At 33.6% G+C, this 25,581-nt stretch overlaps 1 protein-coding gene across 1 annotated transcript in view; it reads right to left on the bottom strand.

The window, feature by feature from the left end:
- Positions 1-70: 70 nt before the first annotated feature.
- LOC145263051 (uncharacterized) overlaps positions 71-25,581 on the bottom strand; it is a 38,552-nt gene continuing 13,041 nt past the window's right edge. Inside the window, exons 4-11 of the mRNA XM_080119880.1 lie at positions 25,325-25,389; positions 24,197-24,348; positions 22,036-22,133; positions 15,017-15,105; positions 13,867-13,967; positions 8,353-8,463; positions 2,222-2,389; positions 71-820 (exon numbers count right to left, since the gene is read on the bottom strand). Coding sequence (XP_079976006.1) covers positions 144-820; positions 2,222-2,389; positions 8,353-8,463; positions 13,867-13,967; positions 15,017-15,105; positions 22,036-22,133; positions 24,197-24,348; positions 25,325-25,389 — 1,461 coding nt within the window. The 3' untranslated portion in view covers positions 71-143. The remainder of the gene's footprint in view (positions 821-2,221; positions 2,390-8,352; positions 8,464-13,866; positions 13,968-15,016; positions 15,106-22,035; positions 22,134-24,196; positions 24,349-25,324; positions 25,390-25,581) is intronic.

The following is a 25,581-nucleotide window of genomic DNA, read 5'->3' as shown; positions in this document are numbered from 1 at the left end:
CATTTGCTATATTACCTGGATCCTGAAAAGAAAACGATAGCAAAAGAGAAAGAAAGTTAGAAAACAAACATTTATAAAAAAAAGACATTTATTCCACAAAATACAATTCCTCCCATTCATTAGCATCATTTTCGTATTCACATTTAACGACGACGATTATCAGACAAACTTCTTTCCGTTGAACGATTTCTTTCACATTTCTCCCTCGGTCGTGCACAACTGTACTCCTTAGAACGACTCCTCCGTCGACGCTCTTTGGATCGAGATCTAGATCGAGATATCTCTTTACGGCTGCTAATCCGCCGAGAACTTTCCCTAGACCTGCTCCGACTCATTCGCCTCTTGTTGGATTCACTCTTGGCCATTTGCTCCTCTCTTGATCGTCTCGAATCGACCAGTTGTCTCCTCGACCTATCTGAATCCCTTTGCTCATCTCTGGACCTGCTCCAATCCATTTGTTCTTCCCTGGATCTATTTCGATTCATACGCTCCTCCCCAAACCTGCTCCGATCCACTTGTTGATCCCTGGAATAATTTCGATCTATTTTCCCTTTGTTGCCAGCGACATGCCTCTCGCGGACATCTGAAGTGTGTTCATGAGATCTGCTGCGGCTTCTTCTTGAGGTTCTCTCTTCCTCCCTGTAACTGTTTTTGTATCGCAAATTTGAAGTTCCAGCTCTAGGATTTGACGAGATCTTTTTGTCTGTGGAAGGAGGACTACGATTACGATACAGATTTTCGGATCGATCAGCATAGCGGCTTCGGTTTGGTGGAGATGTTTGGCGCTCCTGTATGTGTGATGCAGATGGCTTATAATCATCTGAAAAACAAAAAAGAAAATGTTTGAATACATAGAAAAATGGACAAAGAGATTATCTAAATGAATAAATGCAAAAATTAAGCTCATACTCTGCACTAACAGCGAGATTAAAACACCCAATTTCAAGTTAAACAAACTTAACACATGAGTACCATCCTTTCTGTTTCATATACAACTTATTTATAAGTGATCTCAGTGATAATGTTGATTAATTTGCATATTGTTGTGCAAAAAGACACTTTATTAATTATATTTCGTACAACATCACATTTGGTTTAATGACAGTTTTACTTGGAATGTAATTATGGCTGATTTTTTAATTCAAAATATTTCTATTCATTACCTACTGAATCGTGTTTTGGAATTTTTGGTATTCATACTGATTTCGACATGATACATAAGTATGTAATAGTGTTTTCACTTGAAATGCATTGGTTTAAAAGCTCACCAATCCACACAAGCACCCTCAACTATGTTGATTTCTAATGCTAATGAGTAACCTGCTACTCTAACCTTAAGGGTAGCAGATCTAGAAAAAATGTGCGGTCGTTTTGACGACACTCAGAAGACGAAATCAATCTTTTTGATGTGTTTCCTCTCATGATGTAATATCCTGCAACTTTGTCTTAAGTCAAGTCTTTTAACGCTCACTACTTTAACGTTACTCTAACCTCACGTGGAAAACTACCATTCTAATTAGAAGAATAAACAAAAAGTAGAAAAAGGAAAAGATGGATTTCAATGTGGAGTAAGTTTGGTGTGATCAACTTGCTCAAGGGGGCCGAAGACTGTTTTAGTGTCATGCCTGTCATGTTTGGTTCAAGGGCACAAATGTGAGACCACGTCCGCTCCCTTGACAATCGCCCATCGCTGCTTGCTGTGATAAGCTTCCCTTCTGATCGTCTTTCACATTGGCAACTGCCAAGCGGCACACTGGTTCACAAATATACAAAACATAGACAAAGAGAAAAATAAATTTAAGAGAAGCAAAAAACCCATAACTCATTTTGTATCTATCGGATGAACTCTGGGTACAAATGTGATACCATTGTGAGAAACGACCCTCTGAACGCTAAGGTTCACATCTTAGTCATTGGTCGAGGCTATGTTTGTCCGTTGGTGAATAAATTCATTTCCCCAACCTGCCTTCCACTGTGCTAGACTGGCCACAGTCCTCAATTGTCACGAACCCCAGACTGATTAACAATACTATTTCAGCTTTCATTTGTGTGCCTTGGTAAACAACTTCCTATACCTTTGTTTTGCTGATAAACTTATTTCCTCTGATTTTGTGATATTTTTGTTCTTTTGTTTTTACTTTTCAACACTTGGGAAAGGAGAAGACGTTGAGTTAGAATCACAATGAGTAGTAATGAAAATAAGGTTCCATGTTTATCTGACCTGAGTCTGAATCTGACGATGAATTGGATTCTGAGTTGCTACTGCTGCTGGAAGCAGAACTTTCTTCTGCCTTCTTTTTCTTTCTTCTCTTTTCTTTTCTCTTCTTTGCTTTCTCCTTGTTACCACTTCTTGACTTTTTGCTTTTCTTCTTTTTTCTATCATCATCATCTGTTAATACAAAAGAAAAATATTGCGAGTCAGAATTTGTCTTTTGTTTGGTCAAAAGTTAATTCAAACACAAAATCCTACTTGTCCGATTATCAAAGTGTAACAACGCTACTCAAGGAAAATACAGAAGAAAACATTTAAATATAATTAAATCATCAGAAAAAAAATATAAAAATAAATAAGAAAAATGACCGTAACAATTTCTGTTTTATTCTCGTAACAATTGTTTTTAAGTGAAAAAAAAATAAACAAGTTTTTTTTTTCAACTAAATTTTTTGATCAAACAAAATTGAACAAAACTTATAAGAAAACCAATTTTTTTGTTCTGTATTTTTTTTTTAACAAAAGTTTAAAAAAAAAAAAAAACAACTTTTTTTTGTATTTTTTGGCAGTTTTTTTTCTTTGCTTTTTGTAACTAATGCAAAGTTCATTTTTGTTTAATTTTGTTTTTCTTATCATAAACATTTTCTTTTTCTGTAGGGCGGGACTGGGCAGCCATTTTTTTTTTAATTTAAATTAAGACAGCTGGGATATTTCATCAGGATTAGGTAGACTTTTCTACAGTCACATCAAATGCTGTTAAAGTGGGTGAGAAGAGACAATGAATGTGGAAAAAAGATGGACACAAAAGGATCATTACAAAATTTCTCTCTCTACAACTACTCGAAAAGTTGAGAAGCTCCTGGCTGGTCCCATTGATTTTTTTCCCCCCAATATTTTCCCCCAAGATCGTCTTCTGCCTTGCCGTCTTACATCAGATTACAATCAAACCCGAGCGCACAACGTCATGTTCCCATCAAAGCCAAGCAGACAGTGACGTTGGGTTGAAATTCTACACAACTATCCAAAAAACAAGCAATTACGGTTTTTAATTTTTTAGATATGGATGATTCATATTATTTGGATTCATTCACACTACTGTTCTCATTTTGTTATTTGTAAAATGTTTCGCTCATTGTACCTATTTACTATGCCTCCCCATGGGACAGAGTTAGACACCAGGGTCGTTTTTTAACGTGGAGAAAAAGTACCAAAATAAAAATTGTCTCAGTCATGAAGGATTTCTCCTCTACTGAAAGAGAACAAGAAATAGAAGTGCAGCATCTGAAGAACAGATACTACACTTTGATCTTGACCAAAAGGCCAAGTGTAACCTCCGACAAGTGTATCTTATCAAATATAGGAATATTTCTGTCAAACTCAGGAATTTCTAACAGAAGCTTTTATTTAATCCATGGGAGTAGCATGCTCTTATTCCATCAAATGATGACTAAGTAATTCGCAATTGTATTTTTTGTGCAAGGACTAATCATGCCGTAAGTAGACTAGTTGGTAAAATTCAGTTGTAAAAGTTACTCTTCAACAGGTTAAAGGTTCAATCCTCAGTGTGGGCAACATTCACATGCTACCGGTGTTGATTTAATGAAAGTGTTTCATTAAAAATTCTGTGCAGATTTTTTAATTCGACACAAAAAATTTCTGAGTTCAACAAGATACACTTGATGGTTGGAGATTACATTAACAGAAACGTACAGATAACGTTCAAAAGCCTAAGAATCCAAATAATTCAAAAAGACATTCGATTAATTCAGCTGACGACAGATCAATTTTTCAGATTATTGGAGAATTTTCAATTTTCCTGAACAATTCAATCAGTTTTATAAAAATCAAAATTAAAAGAAATGCATCAAGTGTGCACTTGGGAGGAAGGTGATAGAAAAGCATCTTTTGATGAAACAAAAATCATCTAACTCCTTACCCTCATCGTGAATCGTTTGAAGTCTTAGCATTCATAATCAAATAGTTTTCAGTTTTTAGAGAGAACTGTCATAAGAGGTAAAAGGAAAGAAAGATCAATCAAGAGAAAGAAAAAATAAAATCCAGTCAAACATCAAATAAAATAATGAAGAAGACTAACAATTTGATGGAAATTTGAATTGGAACAAATAGTCCCAAAAATGGAGTGTTTTTATTAGCCCTAAAAGAGCCCCTGGGGCACACCCAAGAGTTATCACGAAGTATAAACAAACAAAATGATATAGAAATCACTTAGTTAAAACTTTTCAGAAAGTTTTATAAAAATCCAAGGCATCAATTTTTTTAATAAACACAAAAGTGTCAATTTAAGCCATTTTAACCCGAAAGGCACCCCTAGTGGGGTGGGGGGGGGGCAGAGTTTTCCCGGAAAATCCATTCTGTTACTTTTTTACTCATATCATGTTTAATGTTTGTGCAAAATTTCAAAAAATTTGAAGCCGTAGTTATTGAGAAAAGTATGGACGGATGAACGGACAAGGGTGAATTTACAGGTCCACCCTCCTTTTGTCGGGGGATCAAAACAAAAAAAAAAAAAAACAGACTTCACATGCAGCTTCATTTTATGTTTTTGAATGATTCACAAAATAAGAGCAAATTTTAGCATTTTAACAATTGATATTTTATCGTTTCTCCTCAATCAATCTCTTTTAAAGAGGAAAGTTCATTCGGTTATGCTGTGTGCCACAACCCACAAGAGTTTATCCAAGAAGCAATAGTTTCAGAACAACTTCACAGTTGGCAAAAACGCCAGGGTGCCTACACACAATCAAATGCCAAAATCAAACTGAACTCCAGTCCACTTGTTTACAGTGTTCACCGCAGGTCTTCAGACTAACTGCCCACTATTTTGACAACTGCAAATCACCATGCATACTCTACGTTCATCTGGGATGTTGTATGTTTTCCAAGAGAAGTCAAGTTAACCCATCCTGGGTGAATGTCAGCTCAAGTCAAGATTTTAAATATATTTCAACACTAACTGGTCATCCAGTGTTGTCCGGTCATACAACACGCTTAAGCATAATATTTTAATTTATGCAAATTGCGTATATATTATTATCATTATAAAATCAATCCTCTACTGATATATTACGAGGAATAATTTGCCTGGTGGACTAATTTGCAAAAAAAAATTTTTTTAAACAATTATGATAATGTCGTTCATCAAATTCCATCTGTTGACATATCGGCTGATGTTTGGGCTTGACGATGAATGCCCTGGAAAAATCTCTTCTGATTAATATTTAGTTTTAAAGTATGCAAAGGAAAAAAATTTTCAATTTGGCAATTTTAAATGGTACTTTTTCTTTTATTGTAAATTAACTCATTAATAAGAAAATTTTTTTAAAAAATGGTGAGGTACACCCAGGCTTGAACAGGGGATCATTCGATCTGTAGTTGAATTCTCTACCACTAAGCCATATCTCCAAATGACAATCCATATTTTTAACAAATGATTTGCTGAGACTTTATTATTTCATTTGGCCGGTGTAATGTAAAATATTCCTTAGTAAAAATTATTCTTTTTTTTTTCTATAAGAAAGAGAGACTATTTTTAAGATAAGATTTTTTTTTGATTTTCGATATTTATTAAATGAATTTCTTCATAAAACGTATCTAAGAACACCGTCAGACATATAAATTAACTTTGTGTGAAATTTGCAAAGGATAGGTTTCAAAATGGCTGAGCCTATGAGGAAGGAACTCTCCCACACAAAGCGACTTTTATACAATAGAGATATTTCTATTAAAATCATATAACAACTTACATTGTGTTAACGTTAGGTTTTCATAGTTTTCACCATCACAGTTGGATTTTGAGAAAAGACTTCTACCCTAAGCTGACGTGATATTATGACCCCCTCACACACTTTTGACACTTTGTGTCTACAGTGGAAATTTATTATCTGACAAAGATTTTATTTCGTGTATGTAGTGTGTTTTTTTGTTTGTCTTTTAGTCCAAATCTGGAGAAGATAAAGCAAAGACATTGAAAGTGAAAAATATCAATTGGTTCAATTTTGAGAGAAGCATTCTTTTTTTTTTTTTTAATTATTCTAATTTTATTTTTATAAATAAATATGAGCAAAATATTTTAAAAGTATTTTTCTCTTCTCTTTTTGAATATGGACGTATTAAAGGCAAAAATCATCTCTAAAAAAAAATAAAAGATTGTTTTCAAATTTTGTAAGAAAAACATGAATAGGATATGAAACTTTTGAGAGACAGCGATGCACGATGGAAGCCTTGGAGTTTTTTTTTATTTAGATATTATTTAGAATTAATAGAAAAAGAGATTAACTTCTAAAATATTCACTGAAAAAGCTGAGCTTATATTATCAACAATTTAAACACAAAAAATATTGCTCTTCATTGACACTTCAAAGTTATTTTAATCTCAAAAATATTTTAAATTCTATTAATGACTTTAAAAAAGACTTTCTCAATTTAAAATTATATCTATTTTTTGGTATTAGTAATTGTTTTTTTAATTTAATTAAATTAATTTAACAGTTGTCTAGAATTCTCTCTTTATCAAAGAACACGAAGAAAAATGTATGACATTCATACCTATGACAAATCGAAAATATCATATTCCAAAAGTCACGTAAACTGATCAAGTAGTGTTATTTTTCAAAAAGAAAATCAAATTTTATGAGTAGCTAAACCGACACTGTCTTGCCAGCTATTTTAAAAACAAAGTCAAGAAACAAAAGGAGATAACTCAACAATAATTCAAACTTATAAGATTTATGTTGTAATGCCTACAAATTCCCATTAGTCGCTTAAAAATAATTTTCTTTATAAAAATAAAACTACTTGATTTATTTACATGATTTTTGGAATATGATATTTTTGTTTCATCATGAGTGTGTACATGAAATAGATTTTTCTTTATTTTTGTTTTTTTAATATGGGCAAATTTTGGACAAGAACTAAACATGAACAAAATTGAAGTAAAAAAATAAAAACATTTTCATAACTTTGAATTCCAACTATTTCAACTGTTAATTTGATTTGACTAAATTTTTATTTTAAATTAAAGTCACACAAATAGAAAATTTTACTGCACGCTATTTAAAATATAATTTATACAAGTTCAGTTAGTAGTTATGATTTTGTTTTTAAAAAATGTTCTAAATGTTATAAGTAAAACTGGGTCAAAGTTATCTTAAGCTTTAATGGAAGAACATGTTTAATATTTCCCCATGTGTACCAAGAAATTATTTTGACAAAGACATAAACCTGTTGACAAATGCAAAAAAAAAAAATGCATAAAATAATTATCAAATGTATGAAAAGGTCATTTGAATAAAAATTACACACCAGTCACCAGCATGGGAAGAAACAAATTTGATCAATTGTCAAAAAGAAGATTAGTTAAAAGTGATGTTTGAAAGCTCATTTTCAGCAAAAGGTAATACAGGTGTAATCAATTTGCACCAAAGGGAGGTGAATCACATGAAATGACAATGGATGAATAAATCAGCCTTGTGGTGTGGCTAAAGTGACAATGCCATCCCAAGGGGCCATTTTAAGTCAACTGAAAAGGATGTTGTTGGTTGACAATTTGAGCCTGAGAAGAATCAACCTGCCAAATTCCCATGCATGTATCTCCTTCCTAACACCCAACCGTCCATAACCGTCATTGACAATAAAGATATTGTTATATTTTATGTATTGGTGTGTCATCATCCTATTAAACACAGCAGAAATATAACAGATGAAGGACTAGAAGTCTCCAATGAACAGGACCTTCAACCAACACTGCCTTGAACAAAGACCATTTATCAAGCTTACAGCATAAACCAACTAAGACCGAGTGATAGGATAGTCATTTAATCAAATTTAAAATTTCATTGATTGGGCAATAAAACAAATCGTTTGCATAACTTGGTTGTTCAAGATGTCTACAACCCGGTTGGAAAAGCTATTGTCCTCTTTCCACAGCAGATAAAACACATCTTTGTTGGTGCAGATGAGATATCATTCGTTTCAGCTTGACTACAAAACTACAGTTTGAAAACTGCTATATTCGAGTTTATAAAAATTATGCAATTAATGGGAATAGTTTATAAAGTTGAAAAAGAAATTTAGAATATTCATTTTTTGAAAAAAATAAAAATATATCAAGGATCACAAACCAGAATCTGTTTTTGAATCACTGCCTGAAGACTCGGATTCTGAATCGACTTTCTTTGACGTTTTCTTCTTCTCGTTATGTTTTGATTTCTTTGAACGTCTTCGATGATGATCTACAAAAGAAAAAAAAATAATTTAAAACATTGTCTTCAAAGTAGAAAAAGGAAAAATTATATCGTAGAACAGTATATATCTGCAATGAAAACTATGGCTGCAATATTATCAATGTCCTCCCCACTCCCCAAGTGTTAGAAAGTAGAGGAAAAATAGAAAAAGAAATATGATAAAAAAGAGGAAATAGGTTTATTAGCACAACAATGGTGAGGAAGTTGTTCACCAAGGTACAAAAAAGAAATTGAATAGGATTGTTAATCAAGACATGGGAGTGATTAAGGACAAAGGCCTGAAGAATGGAGATCGATGTGCTTGGGGTTAATTTGCAGTCAATTTTCAGAATGGCAAGAAGTTTTATGATAGTTGGGGATGTTTTAAGACAGTTTTGATTTCACAATGGTTGTAAACAGAGTTGAAGATGGTTTACAGTTAGATACAGTGAAAAGCAGGGTGAGGCTGACCAACTGACCAACACAGCCTCAATAGAACATAGACGTGGATCTTAGAATGTAGAGGGTCAATGGTGTCACACACAGTGTGACTGATATTTGCAGAATGTTTCTCTAGCATTATTTTATTTTCATACTTGTGAACCAGTTCACACATCTTGTCAATGTGAAGGACGACACCATAGCCAAAAAAGATAATAGAGAAAATTTTAGAAACGGTATTGGGGAGGGAGACATGGTCTCACAAGGCATTTTTGTGTTTTTTTTTTTTTGTTTTTTTTGCACATTGCAACAGAGTTCGCACAACCCAGAATTCACAGTGTTGTATAGCGAGAACCATTATCTCCTGTCAACCATTCATCTTTCTAATAAAACATGATGCTGAAATATGAATCATGTTTTAAAAAGTGATATTAATGCATTGTTTGAAAATAAAACCTGATAACAAAATCTTCAAAAGTTATATTTTTTTATAAACAATATTTCAGAGTTATACTTCATTATCAATTTTCAGTAACAATAGATATGAATAATAATAAACTAGACAAAATACTGTTAGAAATTCGCTCAATATATGTTACCGTGACATAAGTTGACATATATTCAGTGTTTTTTTAATAGTATTTTGCCTAGTTTATTATTTATAACACCTTTTCCCAAACTTACCATGTAAAAGAGAGTGTCGGGCGCCATTTTGAATTTTCCAATACATCGGTAAACACTGCATGTTTTTCAAGCTGAATAAACATGTTACATTGAATAAAAACAAAAAAAATGTATCCAGTTTGGTAGAAAAGTAACTTCTCTTGCCTTTGATAATATTTATTTGTTATATATTTGTTTTTTGACAACTTTTTCGAATCTATGTGCACAGTAATACAAACCCTACGTAAGATTTCGATATTTCATTATCTTTTTCCTCTCAGCTCTGTTTAATCCAGCATCATTGGAGACACTAACTTCTACTAGGGTTGTTTCTTTCTCCTTGTCCTATATCACCATACAGTCATATGACTTTCGAAAACATAATTCATCTGTTTTTCACATCAACATAAAATAAAACACATCCTATGCATACATAAACGACAAAGTTCTCTCCGATTCCCTCTCCTCTGATCTTGAGCATGTAGTACAATGGGGAAAAAGTGGCTGGTTACTTTTAATGCACCTAAAACCAAGTTCTATCTTTACATCATCAATGTTCTGATCCCCATCTGGCATCAATTGAAATAAATGGCTCTCGTCTTGGGGAGACTCCATGTTCTGACAAGCTTCTGGGCTTGACATTTGCTCCTGATCTAAAATGAAACACTTATATCAAATCTGTTGCCAAGGTCGCTGGAAAAATGGTAGGATCCTTCTATCGATCTAGTAGATATCTACCTGCTGATGCAATTCTCTACCTATATAAGAGCCAGGTACATCAAAGGATGGAGTATTGTGGCCACATCTGGGAAGGAGCTGCTAGAAAGACTTTGACAGAGTTCAAAATGGACTTAGTAGCCTAGTAGAGGATGCTCTTTTCTCTTCTCTGGAACCTCTTTCTCACAGAAGAGACATTGCAAGCTTGTCTCTACTTTATCGTTATTTTCATGCCAAATGCTTGTCTGAGTTGCAATCTATGGTTCCCAACTCACCAAACATTCATGAGAAACACTCGTCTAGCTGAAATCACTATCAATAATTTCCCTCACTCTTTATCTGTGCCTAAGGCTAAACGTAGATTCCATGAACAAAGCTTCTTTCTTAGAATTGCACACGTGGTACTCTCTTCCGTTTGCCTGCTTTCCAGCTGATTACAATATGGTTGTCTTCAAGTCCAATGTAAACAAGTTCTTGATGAGTCGTTGCTTTTAAGTAATCCAATTTACCAAATTTACACTTCTAACGATTACTATGATATTGTCCTTTTCAATACCGTACACTCTTTAACTCTTACCCTCGAGTGGCCTCTGGGACTTGATAAGTGGTGACTTGTTTGGAGAAAAAAAAAGAAAAGAAAACAGGCAATGTATTCATTTTAACATTTTAGTTTTCAGAGGAATTCAAGCACAATTCAACAATAAGCCAAACAAATATTTGCTCCTTAAAAAATTGACTGAAAACGGCATGTACTACTATTATCTATTTGATTCTTACTTAGAATTCAACTTAATACAGAAAATACAAACATGTCTTTATGATGTACATACCCATCACAGAATGAAGATGTCACATTCCAAAAATCACGTAAATTGATCTTTTTTTTTTTTTTATTCAGTAAATCAAATTTGGTGCTTGTTAAGATACCCTTAATAGATTGATTTTTTAAATATGTGGTTTTAATACGTAATTGTTGTCGAAAATAGTAACATATCCAAAAATTACAAAAATTCATCAAGTAAAACAACTGCTATTGTGTTTTTAGTAAAAAAAAAAAAATAAAAATAAAGTCTATCGCTATTGGCTACAACAAATTGTCAGCCATTACATTATCGAAAAGAGAGATAAGTATGTCCCTGTATTCACAATCTTCAAGGTGTTTACATCTAGGGAAAATGCAATTTTCCCCAACTTCCCGCAAGAAGTACTTTTAACCATAATCAATTTTCTACTCAATGAATTTTCATAATGTTACTATTTTCAAAATATTACTATTTTTGACATGACAAGTATTGTTTTTGCTTAAAACAACATATTTTAAAAAACCTATCCATTAACTGTATCAAGTACCTCAAATTTTATGTTGTTTTAAAATATGTAAGAATTTAAATGTGACAATTCAATTCAACTGCAAAATTCAATTGTATTCAAATAATTAAAACTCGCTACAAATTGTAAATTTTGATTTTCTGAATTAAAAATAAAACTACTTGATCAATTAATGTGATTTTTGGAATATGAAATTTTTGTTTTGTGACGGGCACGTACATCATAAAAGTTTTTCTGGGTTTTTTTTGTTTTTTTAAATTATGTTGAATTCTAAAATATAAGAACCAACTATCCAATTATTTAAGGGGACATAACTCGAACGTTGAAAGGAGCATTCGGTGCTTGTGTGAAAAATGATCCAATAGATGTGCTAAATCCAATTTTTACAAAAAATCATCCACAATATTCATCCAACACTTTGTATTTTGAAATAGCGGATTGTTAGATTGACCAGTTGCAGTTACTACCCTGAGAGTTTGTAAACTTTTTCACATTTAAAACATATGATGAAACTAAATCAAAAAACTAAATAAATTCTTTTTTTATTTGTAAGGATTTTTCTAAATTTTTGGTATTTATGCTAATTTCAACATGACACGTATGTAATAATGTTTGCATCTAAAATGCATTAGTTTCAAAATTCACTATTCTAAACAAGCACCAAGCATTCATGAAGACATCTTTAACATTTCAATGAATCATGACAACTTTGAATAAAAAAATTTCATAAATCAAAAAATTTAAAAATAAACTTTCTTTTAAAAATGCTATCAGCTCCGTTTTTGTTGAATCACTCTGCAGTAAAAATATAAAATGTTTGAAAAATATTTCAATAATTACAGCATATTTCATTGAAATTTTATCATGAAATATTATGAAAATTAAAATAAAGCAAAATAATTTCACAAAAATAAAATTTACCAAAAATGGAAAAAAAAGAAAACTTTAACAATCCATCAAATTTAAAAAATAAAGTTAAAAAATTTACACAGAAAGAAAAAAAAAAAACTGATTTTATCAAATGATTTGAAGATAATCATTAAAACTATTTCTCTAACTCCACCATCAAATTTAAACAGGATAGACCAACCAAGTTTATCATAAATCCAAAACAGTGTCTATGACCAATCAAGCTATGCCATATGACTGAATTCTTTACCTAAAACACGTGCGGTGGTTCTTCTGAGTTATCTGTAGACATGTTTGGGCTGACGATCGCTGGGCGTAAATCACCAATTCATACTAAAAACACAGATATAGACATTGTATACAAGCAACTCGTCAGTCATGGGTATGTGTGAATGCATTTTGAGGACCAGTCACTAGTGTCTCTACATCTGAGCTAAAATCCCATCGCTCAGTCTCTAAATCTCAGTTATGATTAACCATCGTCTCTCACAGCCGAGCTCTGTCACCACTGTTGCAATCCCAGTCTAATAGCGTTTTTTTTCCAATCCATCTCTAACCCCATCTTCGACCTCCTTCTCCAGTTTTATCTTCACGTTGTCTCATATCTCTACACCTTTCACTAGAACTAAAAGAATTCTGCTCATTTTCTCCGCCTACCATCTACGGATCCTAGAAACTCTCCTACTCTCCTTTTTAACTCTTCATTTTTACTTTTTAACTGTCAACAACTAATTGTTCATGGTGTCACTTAGTGTGTGTAGCACAATGGATCCGTTGCTTTTAATATGTCCTCTTGCAACATCGCCGTTATGCTTGAACTGTGTTTGTTACAGTTCAAACCTCTCTTGGACACCTACGCCATCTAGCACTGTTGAAAAGGAACAAACAAACAAAAATAAATTTGACACGACTTTTCTTTTTTAACACTAGTCGTTTATTACCATTTTTCTTTCTCCCCGGCTTGACATCGGCTTAAAAGTCTCTCACTTCTGTTCCACGACACATTAGTTGTAGACAGCCATTTCTAATATGTCCATCTTTTTCGGCATCAATTTTGTTTCTCTGACCACGTGGTGTCCTTATGTTCCCTTTTTTTTCTCTTTCAAGCTCATGCACACTTCCTAATTTACATATGTCTTTTTTTTGGCTACTGCTGCTAATATCCTTGCAAGCCAGCTATCTTACAGCTGCTGCTGATATTTTCCCATGTACTTATACATGCTCTGTTACACTCTTACAGATTTTTTAGCTAATCTCTCGTAATGATCCAGATTCCGGGGTTAACGGTACTCTATAATATCATAACATGGATGAAGAGGTTGACAGAAGTCAAAGAAATGAAGATCCACTTACCAGATTCTTCATTCTTGGAATGTTTCTGCTTTTTTTTGAGTCGTTTTCTCTTTTCTTTTTTTTTCGGTGAAGTGCTTTTAGTGTAAAGTTTTGTAAGTTTACTGCAAGAAAAAAAAAAAAGACAAAATATTCAATAAAAAGAAAGGAAGAGAAATTTTACTGTTTATATTAACAAATCATTCTTAGACAAGGTCTATAAAAGTCTCTAACCTAAGCAATTCAGCACTATCAACTAAACTCCAACTCCTGTCCCATCACTGAAATGTTGTATGCCTGTTGCAATTTTGCAAGTATTTTAATGGAATGTGCAGAATATTCAGAGCATTTGTGGCCCCTTAACGTAAATACACACGACTAAATCAGCAAAATCCCATCTCATCACTGTCGAGATCCCTACGTGCTAATAAGTTTTTCCTTGAATTGCTAGACTTTGCAATCTCATCCCCCGGGTTTCCTGCTTCCCTAACGATACTGGCATGCAAAAGTTCAAGTGTGATGTGAATAGACATGTTGCTGTTCAATTCCCTACATAGTGTCCCTGTAGATATGATCCCAAATAGTAGCCCCTTATGTCCAAGTGCCACTGTGTCTTGTTTTGAAGTGAACAAGCCAACCATGCAGAATCCCCCTTCACAAGTGAAAAATTTACTTTCACCATGACTAATGTTTGTGAAAATTTCTTAAAATCCAATGCTTGGTTATTGAGAAAAGTGTGATCGGATGAACAATTTTGGGGGAGGGGGATATGGTCAACCAGAGTTATCCCGGAAAATCCGTTCTGGTAAAAATTGACTTTCACCATAACTAATGTTTGCGCAGAATTTCAAAAAAATCCGGATTAACAATTTGGGGGGGCAATTTTACCCCTATAATGACCCCTTGGGGGGGGGGGTATGGTCAACCAGAGTTATCCCGGAAAATCCGTTCTGGTAAAAATTGACTTTCACCATAACTAATGTTTGCGTAGAATTTAAAAAAAATCCAAGGTGTAGTTATCGAGAAACGTGCGAATGGATGAACGGGAATGGATTACTAGGTTAAAAAAAAAAGTCAGCTGCCTAAGAGTGCTCTATTCCTTTAAAAAGAGCTTTGTACAAATTAAACAAGGGAAGTGCAGCAAGAGTAAAAAATAAAGCATGAAATAGATTACCTGAGTAATTTTTGTTTCTGATCAACTGAAAGGGATTTTAAAAATTGAACTTCAGGGTCATTTTCATCTTCTTCAATTTTAACATCAGTCTGAAATAAAAAAAAAGATTTTTTACATTGTTTCTATTTTGATTATTGTATTTCTCATAATCAACACTCAGATATTGCTTGTGTAGATAAATGATATTTTAAATCAACATATTTTGGGTGAAAATATTACACACTCACATATCATGGAGAAATTAGTATGAATTCCAAAAATTACGAAAAACGATTCAGTAAATGATGTGGTAGAGGTATTTTTAATTTTTTTTTATTTTTTTATTACATTTTCATCCCAAAAAAGGCACATTGCCACTTTGGTGTAGGGGGCTACTATCAAGGGCAACAACTACTGGGATACTATGTAGGGATTTGGGCAGCAAGATGTCGGTTCACGTTGCATTTGAACTTCTGCACGTCGGTACAGTTTGGGAAGCAGGGACCTGGAATGGAATTCCAAAGTCTAGTGGTTCTGGGGAAGAAACTACTGGAGTAGAAAGATCTTTTACATCTAGGGATCTCTACAGTGTGGGGGTGGGATTTAGCAGCCTGTCGGGTTTGTCGAGGGTGTTCACGTCATAGGGGCACAAGTGCTTGCAGTTCGTCAGAGCATTCACCATTAAAATACTTGTAGAACAGGCAGGGGGATGCAACATTTCGTCAATGGGAGAGAGGCTGAAGCTTAGATGCCAGTTCAGGGCCTATCAGATTGACGACTCTTTTGAACCTTGTCTAGGAGCGAGAGACTAGTAGCAGATGCACCAGCCCAAATATGACAACAATACTCCATATATGGGCGAATGGTGGCCTTATAGAGATACAGGATAGTTTTGGGTGTTAGTAGTTTTCTAGCACAGTAGAGAGAGCCCACCTTCCTTGCAGCGACCCTGGCAATGCTTTCAATGTAATTGTTCCAACTCATGTTTCCTGTGAACGTTAGGTCAAGCAGTTTGAAAGATGTACTCTCAGATAAAGAGTCGTTGGGCATTGCTTTGGTAAAGAAGGTTTCTTGTAATTATTGAATGAAACTAGTTTAGTCTTGGTGGCATTGAACGTGACCATCAATTTTTGTCCCCATTCCACTACAGATTGGAGGTCATCCTCCAGTGTTTCTGCCATTTCTTTAGATATGTGTTCATTTGTTTTCCTGTCGTACCTGTTATAGACTGTGGTGTCATCAGCCTATATACCCATCTCAGAGGCAATTTTGTCGGGGAGGTCATTTATGAATATCAGAAAGATTCAAGGATAGACCCTTGGGGCACTCCCGCATTTATATCATATTGTTTAGATGTACGACCATCGAGGACAACCTGGATTTTTCTCTTATCTGAGAAGGATTTAATTATGTTAAGTATTCTACCAGTGATACCGTATGATCTAATTTTCCTGAGGAGACCCTCATGCCATACCATCAAAAGCCTTAGATATGTCTAGAGCTACCGCTCTGCCCCCCCCCACTTTGTCCAGTGAATGGTATATACGTTCAGAGATTACAGTTAGAATGTCTGCTGTGGAACAGGCTTGTCTAAATCCATATTGTTGGTCAGCCAGAAGTTTAGCATCTGTAAGGTGATGGACTAGAGCATAGTTAATTAAGGTATTTTGGCAAAAAGTGGGAGGAGGATAAAAGTGGGATGATAATTTAATGGGCCAGTTCTTTCGCCAGAATTCTTGAATACTGGTACCACAGAAGCAGTTTTCCAACAGACCGGAAAGCAAGATTTATTAAGGCATTTATTGTAGAGTTTGGAGAGAACTGGAGCTACTTTGGCTGAGCACTTTTTTAATAGCACAACTGGGATGAGATCGGGTCCACATGCTTTTGAAGTGTCAAGGTTTTTATGATCGCATGCACCTGAGTAGGGGTGATTTTCAGATCGTCTAGCGTGGCGTCTGTCTGCATAGGAAAGTCAGGGAGGGGGTGGTTGGAGGGTCCAATGTGGAGTTTGAGGCAAACCGACTGGCAAGCATGTTAGCCTTTTCGGTTGCTGAGCAAACAACCCCATGATTGTTGGTTAGTGGGGAAATTGTTGATTGCCCATTATTTACTACACTGTTGTAGATTTTCCAGAAGTCACGAGTTCCTAGTTTTTGTGCTTCGATGTGTTTTTTAGTGGTTTCAGTAAATTCTCTCTTAGCTGTCGCTATTTCTTTCTTTACGTACTTCTAGCTTCTATATACTTCTGTTTGAACTGGACTTATGTCGGTTAAATCTGCGGTATGCATGCTGCCTTTGAGCAATGGCAGTTGCGCAAGTAGAAGTAAACCATTGGGGAGAGTGGGGCTTGCTATAAAATTTCCGCATGGGAACACGCGCTTCGATTGCAGTTTTGAACCATTCGGTGGTCTCGTTTGCACACTGTTCAGCAGGAAGAGAAAAAATATTTCCCTATGGGGCATCTCTGATGGCTTCCCAGTCAGCCTTTTTATAATATCTTGTTTTGAGCACTGGCTCTTCAGTTTTGGGTCTAGAGTTTAGGGCGATTTCAACCATTATCACTGCATGATCAGCGTTCCCAAGTGGGCTGTCGGCATTCGTTATACAATCATCGGGAACTGTGGTCAAAAACATATCTAGAACTGATGCATGTTGTTCTTTCTGGTCAGGGAAACGGGTTGGAAACATAACAATTTGTGATAGGGAGTGAAATATAGAGAAGCTATGAGTTGTGCTTCCCGCTGCATCTGTGTAAGTAGAGAATCTAAGCCAGTTTTTATGGTGGACATTAAAGTCACCAAATACATGTACTTGTGTGCTAGTGTCAAGGGACGTTCCCAGATATCATATTTAGAGGTGGCATATCCTTAATTTAAGTCAAGGGTTATCTCCCTTGTTTGTCACACTGAATTGGTTGCGCCACTCTTCCACATTAAAGCGTACGATGAAACTTAATTCAATGAATTCTATTTTTACTTGAAATTATTTTTTCTTTGGAATCACTTTTCATCATTTTTGGAATTTATACTAACTTCGACATGACACGTATGTACATAATAATGTTGGTTTAAACCAGGGGTGTGCAACAAGCGCCCCGCAGGTCACAACTTGGCCCACCCGATCAGTTAATGTGGCCCTGAGATAGTATAATTTCTTTTCTAATTATGCACTTTAATTTCAATGTTTTTGTGATCGTGAAACTAGACTAACTTTTTATAAAAACTAATGGAGAGCATCCAAATTTAGAGCAACACGTCAGGAAGATGACTCCACTTTTTGGAAGTAAATATTATTTCAAAATTTAAGTTCACAAAAAATCACTACCAAAGTCAGCTCACAGATGGGAATTCATCAAATCAATTTAGAGCGACCACATCTGTCAGAGCAGACATTGACAAATTATGTACAAATGCAAAATATTAAGTTTCACGTTAAAAAAGTAATAAAATGTTTAAATAAATTTTTCTTTCTAAATGTAATCTCATCAGCATTTGTATTTTCTCCTGAATCTGAAAACACGCTATGCAGTATACAAATATCTGCGTGTGACATTGCCAAGCTAATCAAAAAGCTTAAATCCAGTAAAGCAACTGGCTCTGACAGCATTCAAATTATAGTGCTGAAAACGTTTCAATCAGAACTAGCTCCTATACTTACAAAGCTGTTTAAGCGTTGTCTTAAGGATAATTGCTTCCGAACATGGTGGAAAACCTCATAAGTATGCCCCCATATTTAAGAATTCAGGTGATCAGTCATCTCCCTCTCAGATCAATCAGTCTCTTGTGCTGGAATCAGTGTTAAATAGAGAAGTAGTTAACCACCTCAGCAAAAATAAACTCCTTAGTGACATGCAATATGGTTTCCGTTCTGCTAGGTCTACAACAAATGTGCTATCAGTCATATCTCATAGGATTAGTGGATCTCTTAATGGAGGTTTCCTTTCTAGGGCAATTGCTCTTGACATGATATGACAAAAAGATCGACTTAACAAGATCTCCAGCTACTGTATGGCTGGAAATGTCCTCTCAATTATTAAATTATTTCTTTCTGATAGGGTCATAAAAGTAGTAGCTGATGGGCAGAAATCAAAAGCTCACAGTATTAATGCTGAAGTCCCTCAGGGGTTCACCTGAGCCCAACTCTTTTCCTGATCTACATCAATAATCTTTCAAATCACATCCTAAGATCATTCATAGACATTTATGCTGATGACACTACCATCTATGGCAACATTTCAAAGGCTGTAAATGACCAAGTTATCTGATTCTCTCTTCTCTGATCTTGAACACATGGTACAATGGGGAAAGAGGTGGCTGAATAATTTTACTGCATCTAAAACCAAGCTTCTATCTTTACATAATCAACACTCTGCTCTCCGTCTGCCATCAATTGAAATGAATAGCTCTCGTCTTATGGAGGCTCCGTGTTTTGACAAGCTTTTGGTAACGGGGCCCGTGGCGCAGTTGATAGAGACGTTGAATCTCTACAGTTCCAGATGAACATTGTCTGAAGATAGCGGTTTCAATTCCACCCAAAGCGTGCCAGAGGTTTAATTGGCCAAAATGTGGTGAGACGACAACAACTACGGATGGCAGTGAATGCAGTTAGGAGATTCGAAGTTCCTATCCGTCGCGGTTACCACCTGACGAAGGCCAGAGGAATAGTTGGCCAAAACGTTGTGAATAAACAAAACCAATAAAAGATCAAAAACAACAACTAATAAAGATGAGAATAATAGTCCGAAATAAAAATAAATTAATATATATAATGCTCATCTCAAAAATGAATTCCAATTAAGAAATAATATATATAAAAAATGATCTGGTAGGTTGGTTGGTTGGTTGTTTTTGTTTTATGGCATATCAACCTTTTTCAGGTTATTTAATACCAAATCTAGTTATTTTGAGGAACGATTTTTAATGGAGTATATATTTTTTTTTAAGTCAGATTCTATTTAACCCATAGTTGGGACCCTAACAGGTACTATCACTCCGGGTTAGAGTGGACCTGGGAGCAATGGCAATTAAAGGGTGGCTACACACTACCCAAGGCCCGCAAGGTGGGGCCTCACCATCGGATATAGTTTTAGGTCATATCCAGGACTGTTGTATAAAGGGTTCTTTTTAAATTTTTTTATAAAGGCCAATTTTTTTTAAGATTGGAGAGTATGGTGTGGGGATTGTTTTTATCAAATAACTCTTTAATATTGTTTTCTTTGTAGAATCGATTTCTTACGGTTACAAAATCAGTACATTCAATTAATGTGTTTGATTGTGAGTGGTGTTTGACAAGGTATACAGATGGGTTGGCTTTCTTTTTTTAGGAGATATGAGTGGATTAAGTGAGTATGGCCTATTTTTATTCTTGTTAGTTTGACTTCTTTTCTGTTTAGTTTCGTATTTTGTTCTTTGATTTTTGGCATGATTTCGTGAAGTTTATTGTTAGGGTGTTCATTCCAGTAGGTTTGCCATTTCTCTGTTGTATATGCGTTGATACGTCTTTTTAGATCTATGTATGGAATTTTAAAATTTGCATCGATTAGGAGATTTAAGGCGTTTTTTGCTGCAGAATCTGCTAATTCATTACCTTTAATACCGGAATGGCTCAGTATCCAGCAGAAAATGATTTCTTTTTTACTGTTTAGTTCAGTTAATTTTTGGAGTAATTTTGCGATTAGGGGGTTGTCCATCTTTTTATTTTTAATCTCTTTTAGAGTAGATTGGGAGTCTGAAAGGATTATAAATTTGTTTTTGTTATTGGAGGCGAGTTTGAGAGCTAGGATTAGAGCATGTATTTCAGCACTGAAGATTGAGGTTTCTTTTGGGAGGTTTGATTGTTTTTTGATTGATTGATTGAGTACTGCTGCACTGGCTGTTGTGTTATTTTGTTTAGACCCATCTGTATAGATGTGTGTGTGATCTGGATACTTTTCTTTGATTTTATCAAGATCATCATGATAAGTTATTGGATGAGTATGTTTCTTTTCATATTTACTTAAACTTAGGTCGATGTTAGGGGATACGATTTTCCAGGGAGGGGTTTTGAGTAGGGCAGTTTCGTGAATTTTAGTTATGGGTAGACTTGATTCTTTGGAAATCGATTTTATTCTAAGTCCAAAGGTCTTGATTGCATTTTCTTTTTGGTTGAAAAGGATCTGGTAGGAGATTTGCTTGATGTATTTTGAACAAAAAATAATTCAAAAATTCCGTTCTCACATTTTGTGCTTAAAAATAGTGGATCATAATTATTTAGTGCAAATAATCTGTTTTAGTTAACTCCCCTGAATCTTGCAAATTTTTTAATATTAAAATATGATAAAACTAGAAATCGATCAACTTGATAAATTCTATTTTTACTTGTAATTATTTTTCTGCTCAATCATTTTTTGTAATTTTAGGAATTATACTAATTTCAACATAGCATGTAAGTAAATAATGTTTTCACCTAAAATGTGTTGATTTAAAACACTATTTTAAACAAGCATCAAATATAATATTCATTTTTTTTATTTATTTACATATTTTTATTTTTTTTAATTTACTTATTTTTTAAATTCATTATTTAGTAGTTATTTTTAATTTTTTAAATTATATTTACTTACTTTTAATTTTTAAAAGTTTTATTCTTATTTTTTTTTTAATTTATTTGATTTAAAAAATTATTAAATTTATTTTTAATCTTAAAAATTTATTTTCTTATTTTTAATCTTAAAAATTTATTTTCTTATTTTTAATTTCAAAAATTTATTTTCTTATTTTTAATTTCAAAAATTTATTTTCTTATTTTTAATTTCAAAAATTTATTTTGTTATTTTTAATTTTAAAAATTATTTTAATTTTTTTTAAATTAATTTACTTATACGTTGTAATTTAAAAAAAAATGTATTTACTTAATTTTTATCTAAAACCAACAACTGCATAACACACTTTCTGAATTAACAAAATTTGTTTATAAATCCTATAGCAAAGCAGAGAAGTATATCATATCTTTTCAACTACGAATAAATATTTAAGATGTTCATCAAAATAAAATCTTACCTGATCAGATGAGGTCGGGTCAATTAATCTTCCCATAATACTCTTTTTCAAAACAAAGCCATCTTCTTGCATGCTTTCTAGCAACGAGTTGCTTTGGGCTGCGACAAGTCAAAAAAAAAAAAAAAATTAATAAACAAAAAATGTATCCTAAAACTTATAAGACGTGTAAATTGTCCATATGGTAATGTCCCCACCCCACTTTATCTAAATTTAAAGGAACCAGTCAAAAGTCAATAACTGTTTTCTTATGGGTTACATGAGCAAACCTATGTAAAGTTAAATACTTAGATTTCTCAATCTCTTTGTTTCCATTTTTCCTGTGGTTGACATCAGTTAACAGTTAATCTCTTTATGAGATTAGCCCCGTACTGCTGTCACAAATCTTTCCTCCTACGACTGAAGAGCCAAAAGTGTGTACACTTTTTAACAGAATGCTTCTTCACACATTCAATAAGTTTTAAAGCTGCAAACCTTTTTTTTTTTTCGCTTTACATTTCAAAATTTTGGACATGAGGATTATTTGGATTCATCGGACGAGTGTTCTCATCTTGAATGTTATTTTCACAACGGTTCGGTCAATGTAGCCTCCAACCTTCTTCAATTGTATCTTGTTGTACTCAGTAATTTTTCTGTCAAACTTGGGAATCTACACAGAATTTTGGACGGAAATGTTTATTTAATCCACAGGGGTAGCATGCTCTTGTTCCATCAGCCATGACTGGGTAGACATCCTTAGTAATTTGCAATTGTATTTTGAGTATTGCTTGCACTGAGGATGAAATCTTCAACTTCCAGAAGAGTAACTTTACAACTGTATTTTACCAACTACTTTATCCACTAAACTTACAGGTCCTGAAGAAACTAAATACCTTCTTCCTCTTTATTCATCTTTTATTGTCTTGTGTATTTTCATTACTTGTCTAAGTAAAACCATTCAGTTAATATACATGGTTGCTGTTCTGCTTCTTTGAAAGATGTCGCTCTCAGTTCAACTTTCAGCAATTAACGTACAATACATATATTGTTCTTTTTCCATTACAAGAAATGAACTTTCCTTCAAGGAAAAAAAATGCTAACATACATTAATGATTCAACAGATATCGCATCTTTTCTTTTCTAAAACAAAACATCTAAAATCAATTAGGCACAAATTTCCTTTCGACAATCCGACACACAATAGATTGAGAAAATTTGCGTGTGATTTTGATATTAATAGACAGCAATTTTAAAGTGATTGTTGTTTCAATGGAGTTATCAGATTTGACTCGATTTATGCTGGCAAGAATGGGCTAGCTGTGGCCAGGGCGGTTGGAAGAAAGAGAACGCGTGTCAGGTGAAATGGACATATGACAGCAAGAGACTTTTAAGCGGGTGTTGAGATGGGGAGAAAGAAAAACGGTAATAAACAACTTATGTTAAAGAAGAAAGAAAAGCCGAGTCAGATTTATTCATTTCTTCCTTTTTGATGGTGCCGAATGGCGTGGTGGTCTGAGAAAGGTTTGAACTGTAATGAACATGGTTTGCGCATAACAGCCATGTTACAATTGCAGATATTATGTATATATATATATATATATATATATTAGTGATGGGACGATTCCAATATTATTACCAATTCCGATTCTTTATAAATCTCTCAATATTTAACTACAAGAGTTGTTATTTTCCCCGATTTTTCTGTAAAAAAACGTCAAATATGCAGATATTTTTTCTAAACGTAAATTTACACTTGATATCGAGTTTAGCTTTACTGGTATTTTAAAATCAATAAATATTTATTATTTTATCATTATTACCCGCAATGGAAGGTTTTGCTTTAAATAAATCACATAAAAAAAAAAGACAATTAAAAGAATTCTTTTGGCATCGGAAAATATGCACCAATTTTTTTGATTCAAATTCCCCCAAATTTGTCAATTTTTCTAATTCTCAATTCTGATTCATCGGCCCAACACTACTATATATATATATATATATATATATATAAAGTATACTGAAAAAGAAAAAAAAGCTGCAACTGTAAATAATTTCTACAACTACCGTTTCTTGAAATTGGAGAGAAAAGTTACACCGTTATTTACAAGGCAAAGAAGAAATAAGAACTTTTAACATCTTATAGGAAAAAGAAAACAATAAAACCATAAGAATAAAAATTACTTACGCTGGGGTGGTTCTGCTGTAAGATTTTTTCCATAGAGCGGACAGATTTTGTCCGTATTCACATGACCCCATTCTCGACACTTAAAGCAACGGACATTTCTCACCTCAATTCCAAACGGCTGATCACGGATTGTGTCATCATTTTTAGCATAACTGCAAAATACAAAATATAAACACACAATAAGAATAACATCAAACAAGATATTCACCAGAGGATTTACTTCAAGGAAATCTTTGAGGTTGGTGTCATGGCCGCTAGCGAAACGGTTACTGTGATTACAAAACGATCAGAATTATCTCCCTTGGTTCGTATTTACTAGCCCTCCTAAGCGTGTAAGACACAAACTAATTTTTTTTATTTAGGGAAAATTTATCTTCACTGAAAGTGACACCATGAATTGGAAAGAAACAGTTTATTGTGCAGAAGAGGTTTTTGTTCTCATCTGAAAAATATACTTTTACTTTCCATCAGAAATTAGCGGGTTTTTTATTTTTTTTTTTTTTATTAATTATACAGGGTGATCGCTAGAAAAGCGTGAAATTTGTCAAACAAAGAATAATTTTTACAAAGTTTTTCAAAGATAAATGTTATATTATACGCATAGATACTTAAAATGTCGTCCGTGCATTTCACTGAAGCGTCTTAACCGAGAAATCCAAGCTCGACAACAAAAGAACGAATCAAAAAAACAGCAATCACTCATTTTTTTCATAATTTAAGCTGACCTTAAAATTTCCTGCTTTTCTAGCGACCACCCTGTACATTTTAGAAGTGCACACCTTTGAACTTCAAAACGAATTTGATTTACAAATCAACTAAGAATTTTCTAATTACAATCTGGTGACTGCATCTCAAAAGTCTGAAGAGAATGAAAATAAGAAAAAAGAAACATGAAAAAAGAAACATGAAAAGAGAAAAACTAAAACAAAAAATAAAAAAGGAAAATGAAAAAGGAAAAGAGAAAAAAGAAAAAATATAAAATAAAAAAATATAAAAAGAGAAAAACAAAAGATAAGAAAAAAGAAAGAGAAAACAAAAAGAAATAGAAAAAAATGGAAAAAAGAAAAGACTTTTTAGAGATGGAAAGAAAAAGTTGGCAAAAATGAAAGAGGCAGAGCCGTTACTTACGATTCTCTGGGAGCATTATATTTTCTCTGCCATTCAAATTTACATTCTTTATCTGGTGTTTCAATCTGAAAGTAAAAAGAAAAAAAATGTTTATATCTAAAAGTGAAAGTGTCTGTGTGTGTGTCTGTCTGTGTACATTTCCCTACACAATAACTCTTAATTTTCAGTCTATAAACTCGAAATTTGATATACGGGGTAGTGAGATTTGGGAAAATCTTTGTAATCTGTTTTTGGCCAGAAATTTGGCTGTTAAGTTC

This window comes from Euprymna scolopes, chromosome 38 (assembly GCF_053919585.1).
Source record: "Euprymna scolopes isolate OS-2025 chromosome 38, ASM5391958v1, whole genome shotgun sequence".
NCBI lineage: Eukaryota > Metazoa > Mollusca > Cephalopoda > Sepiida > Sepiolidae > Euprymna > Euprymna scolopes.
The sequence above is the reverse complement of the archived record's forward strand: the minus strand, read 5'-3'. Positions and strand labels throughout refer to the sequence as shown.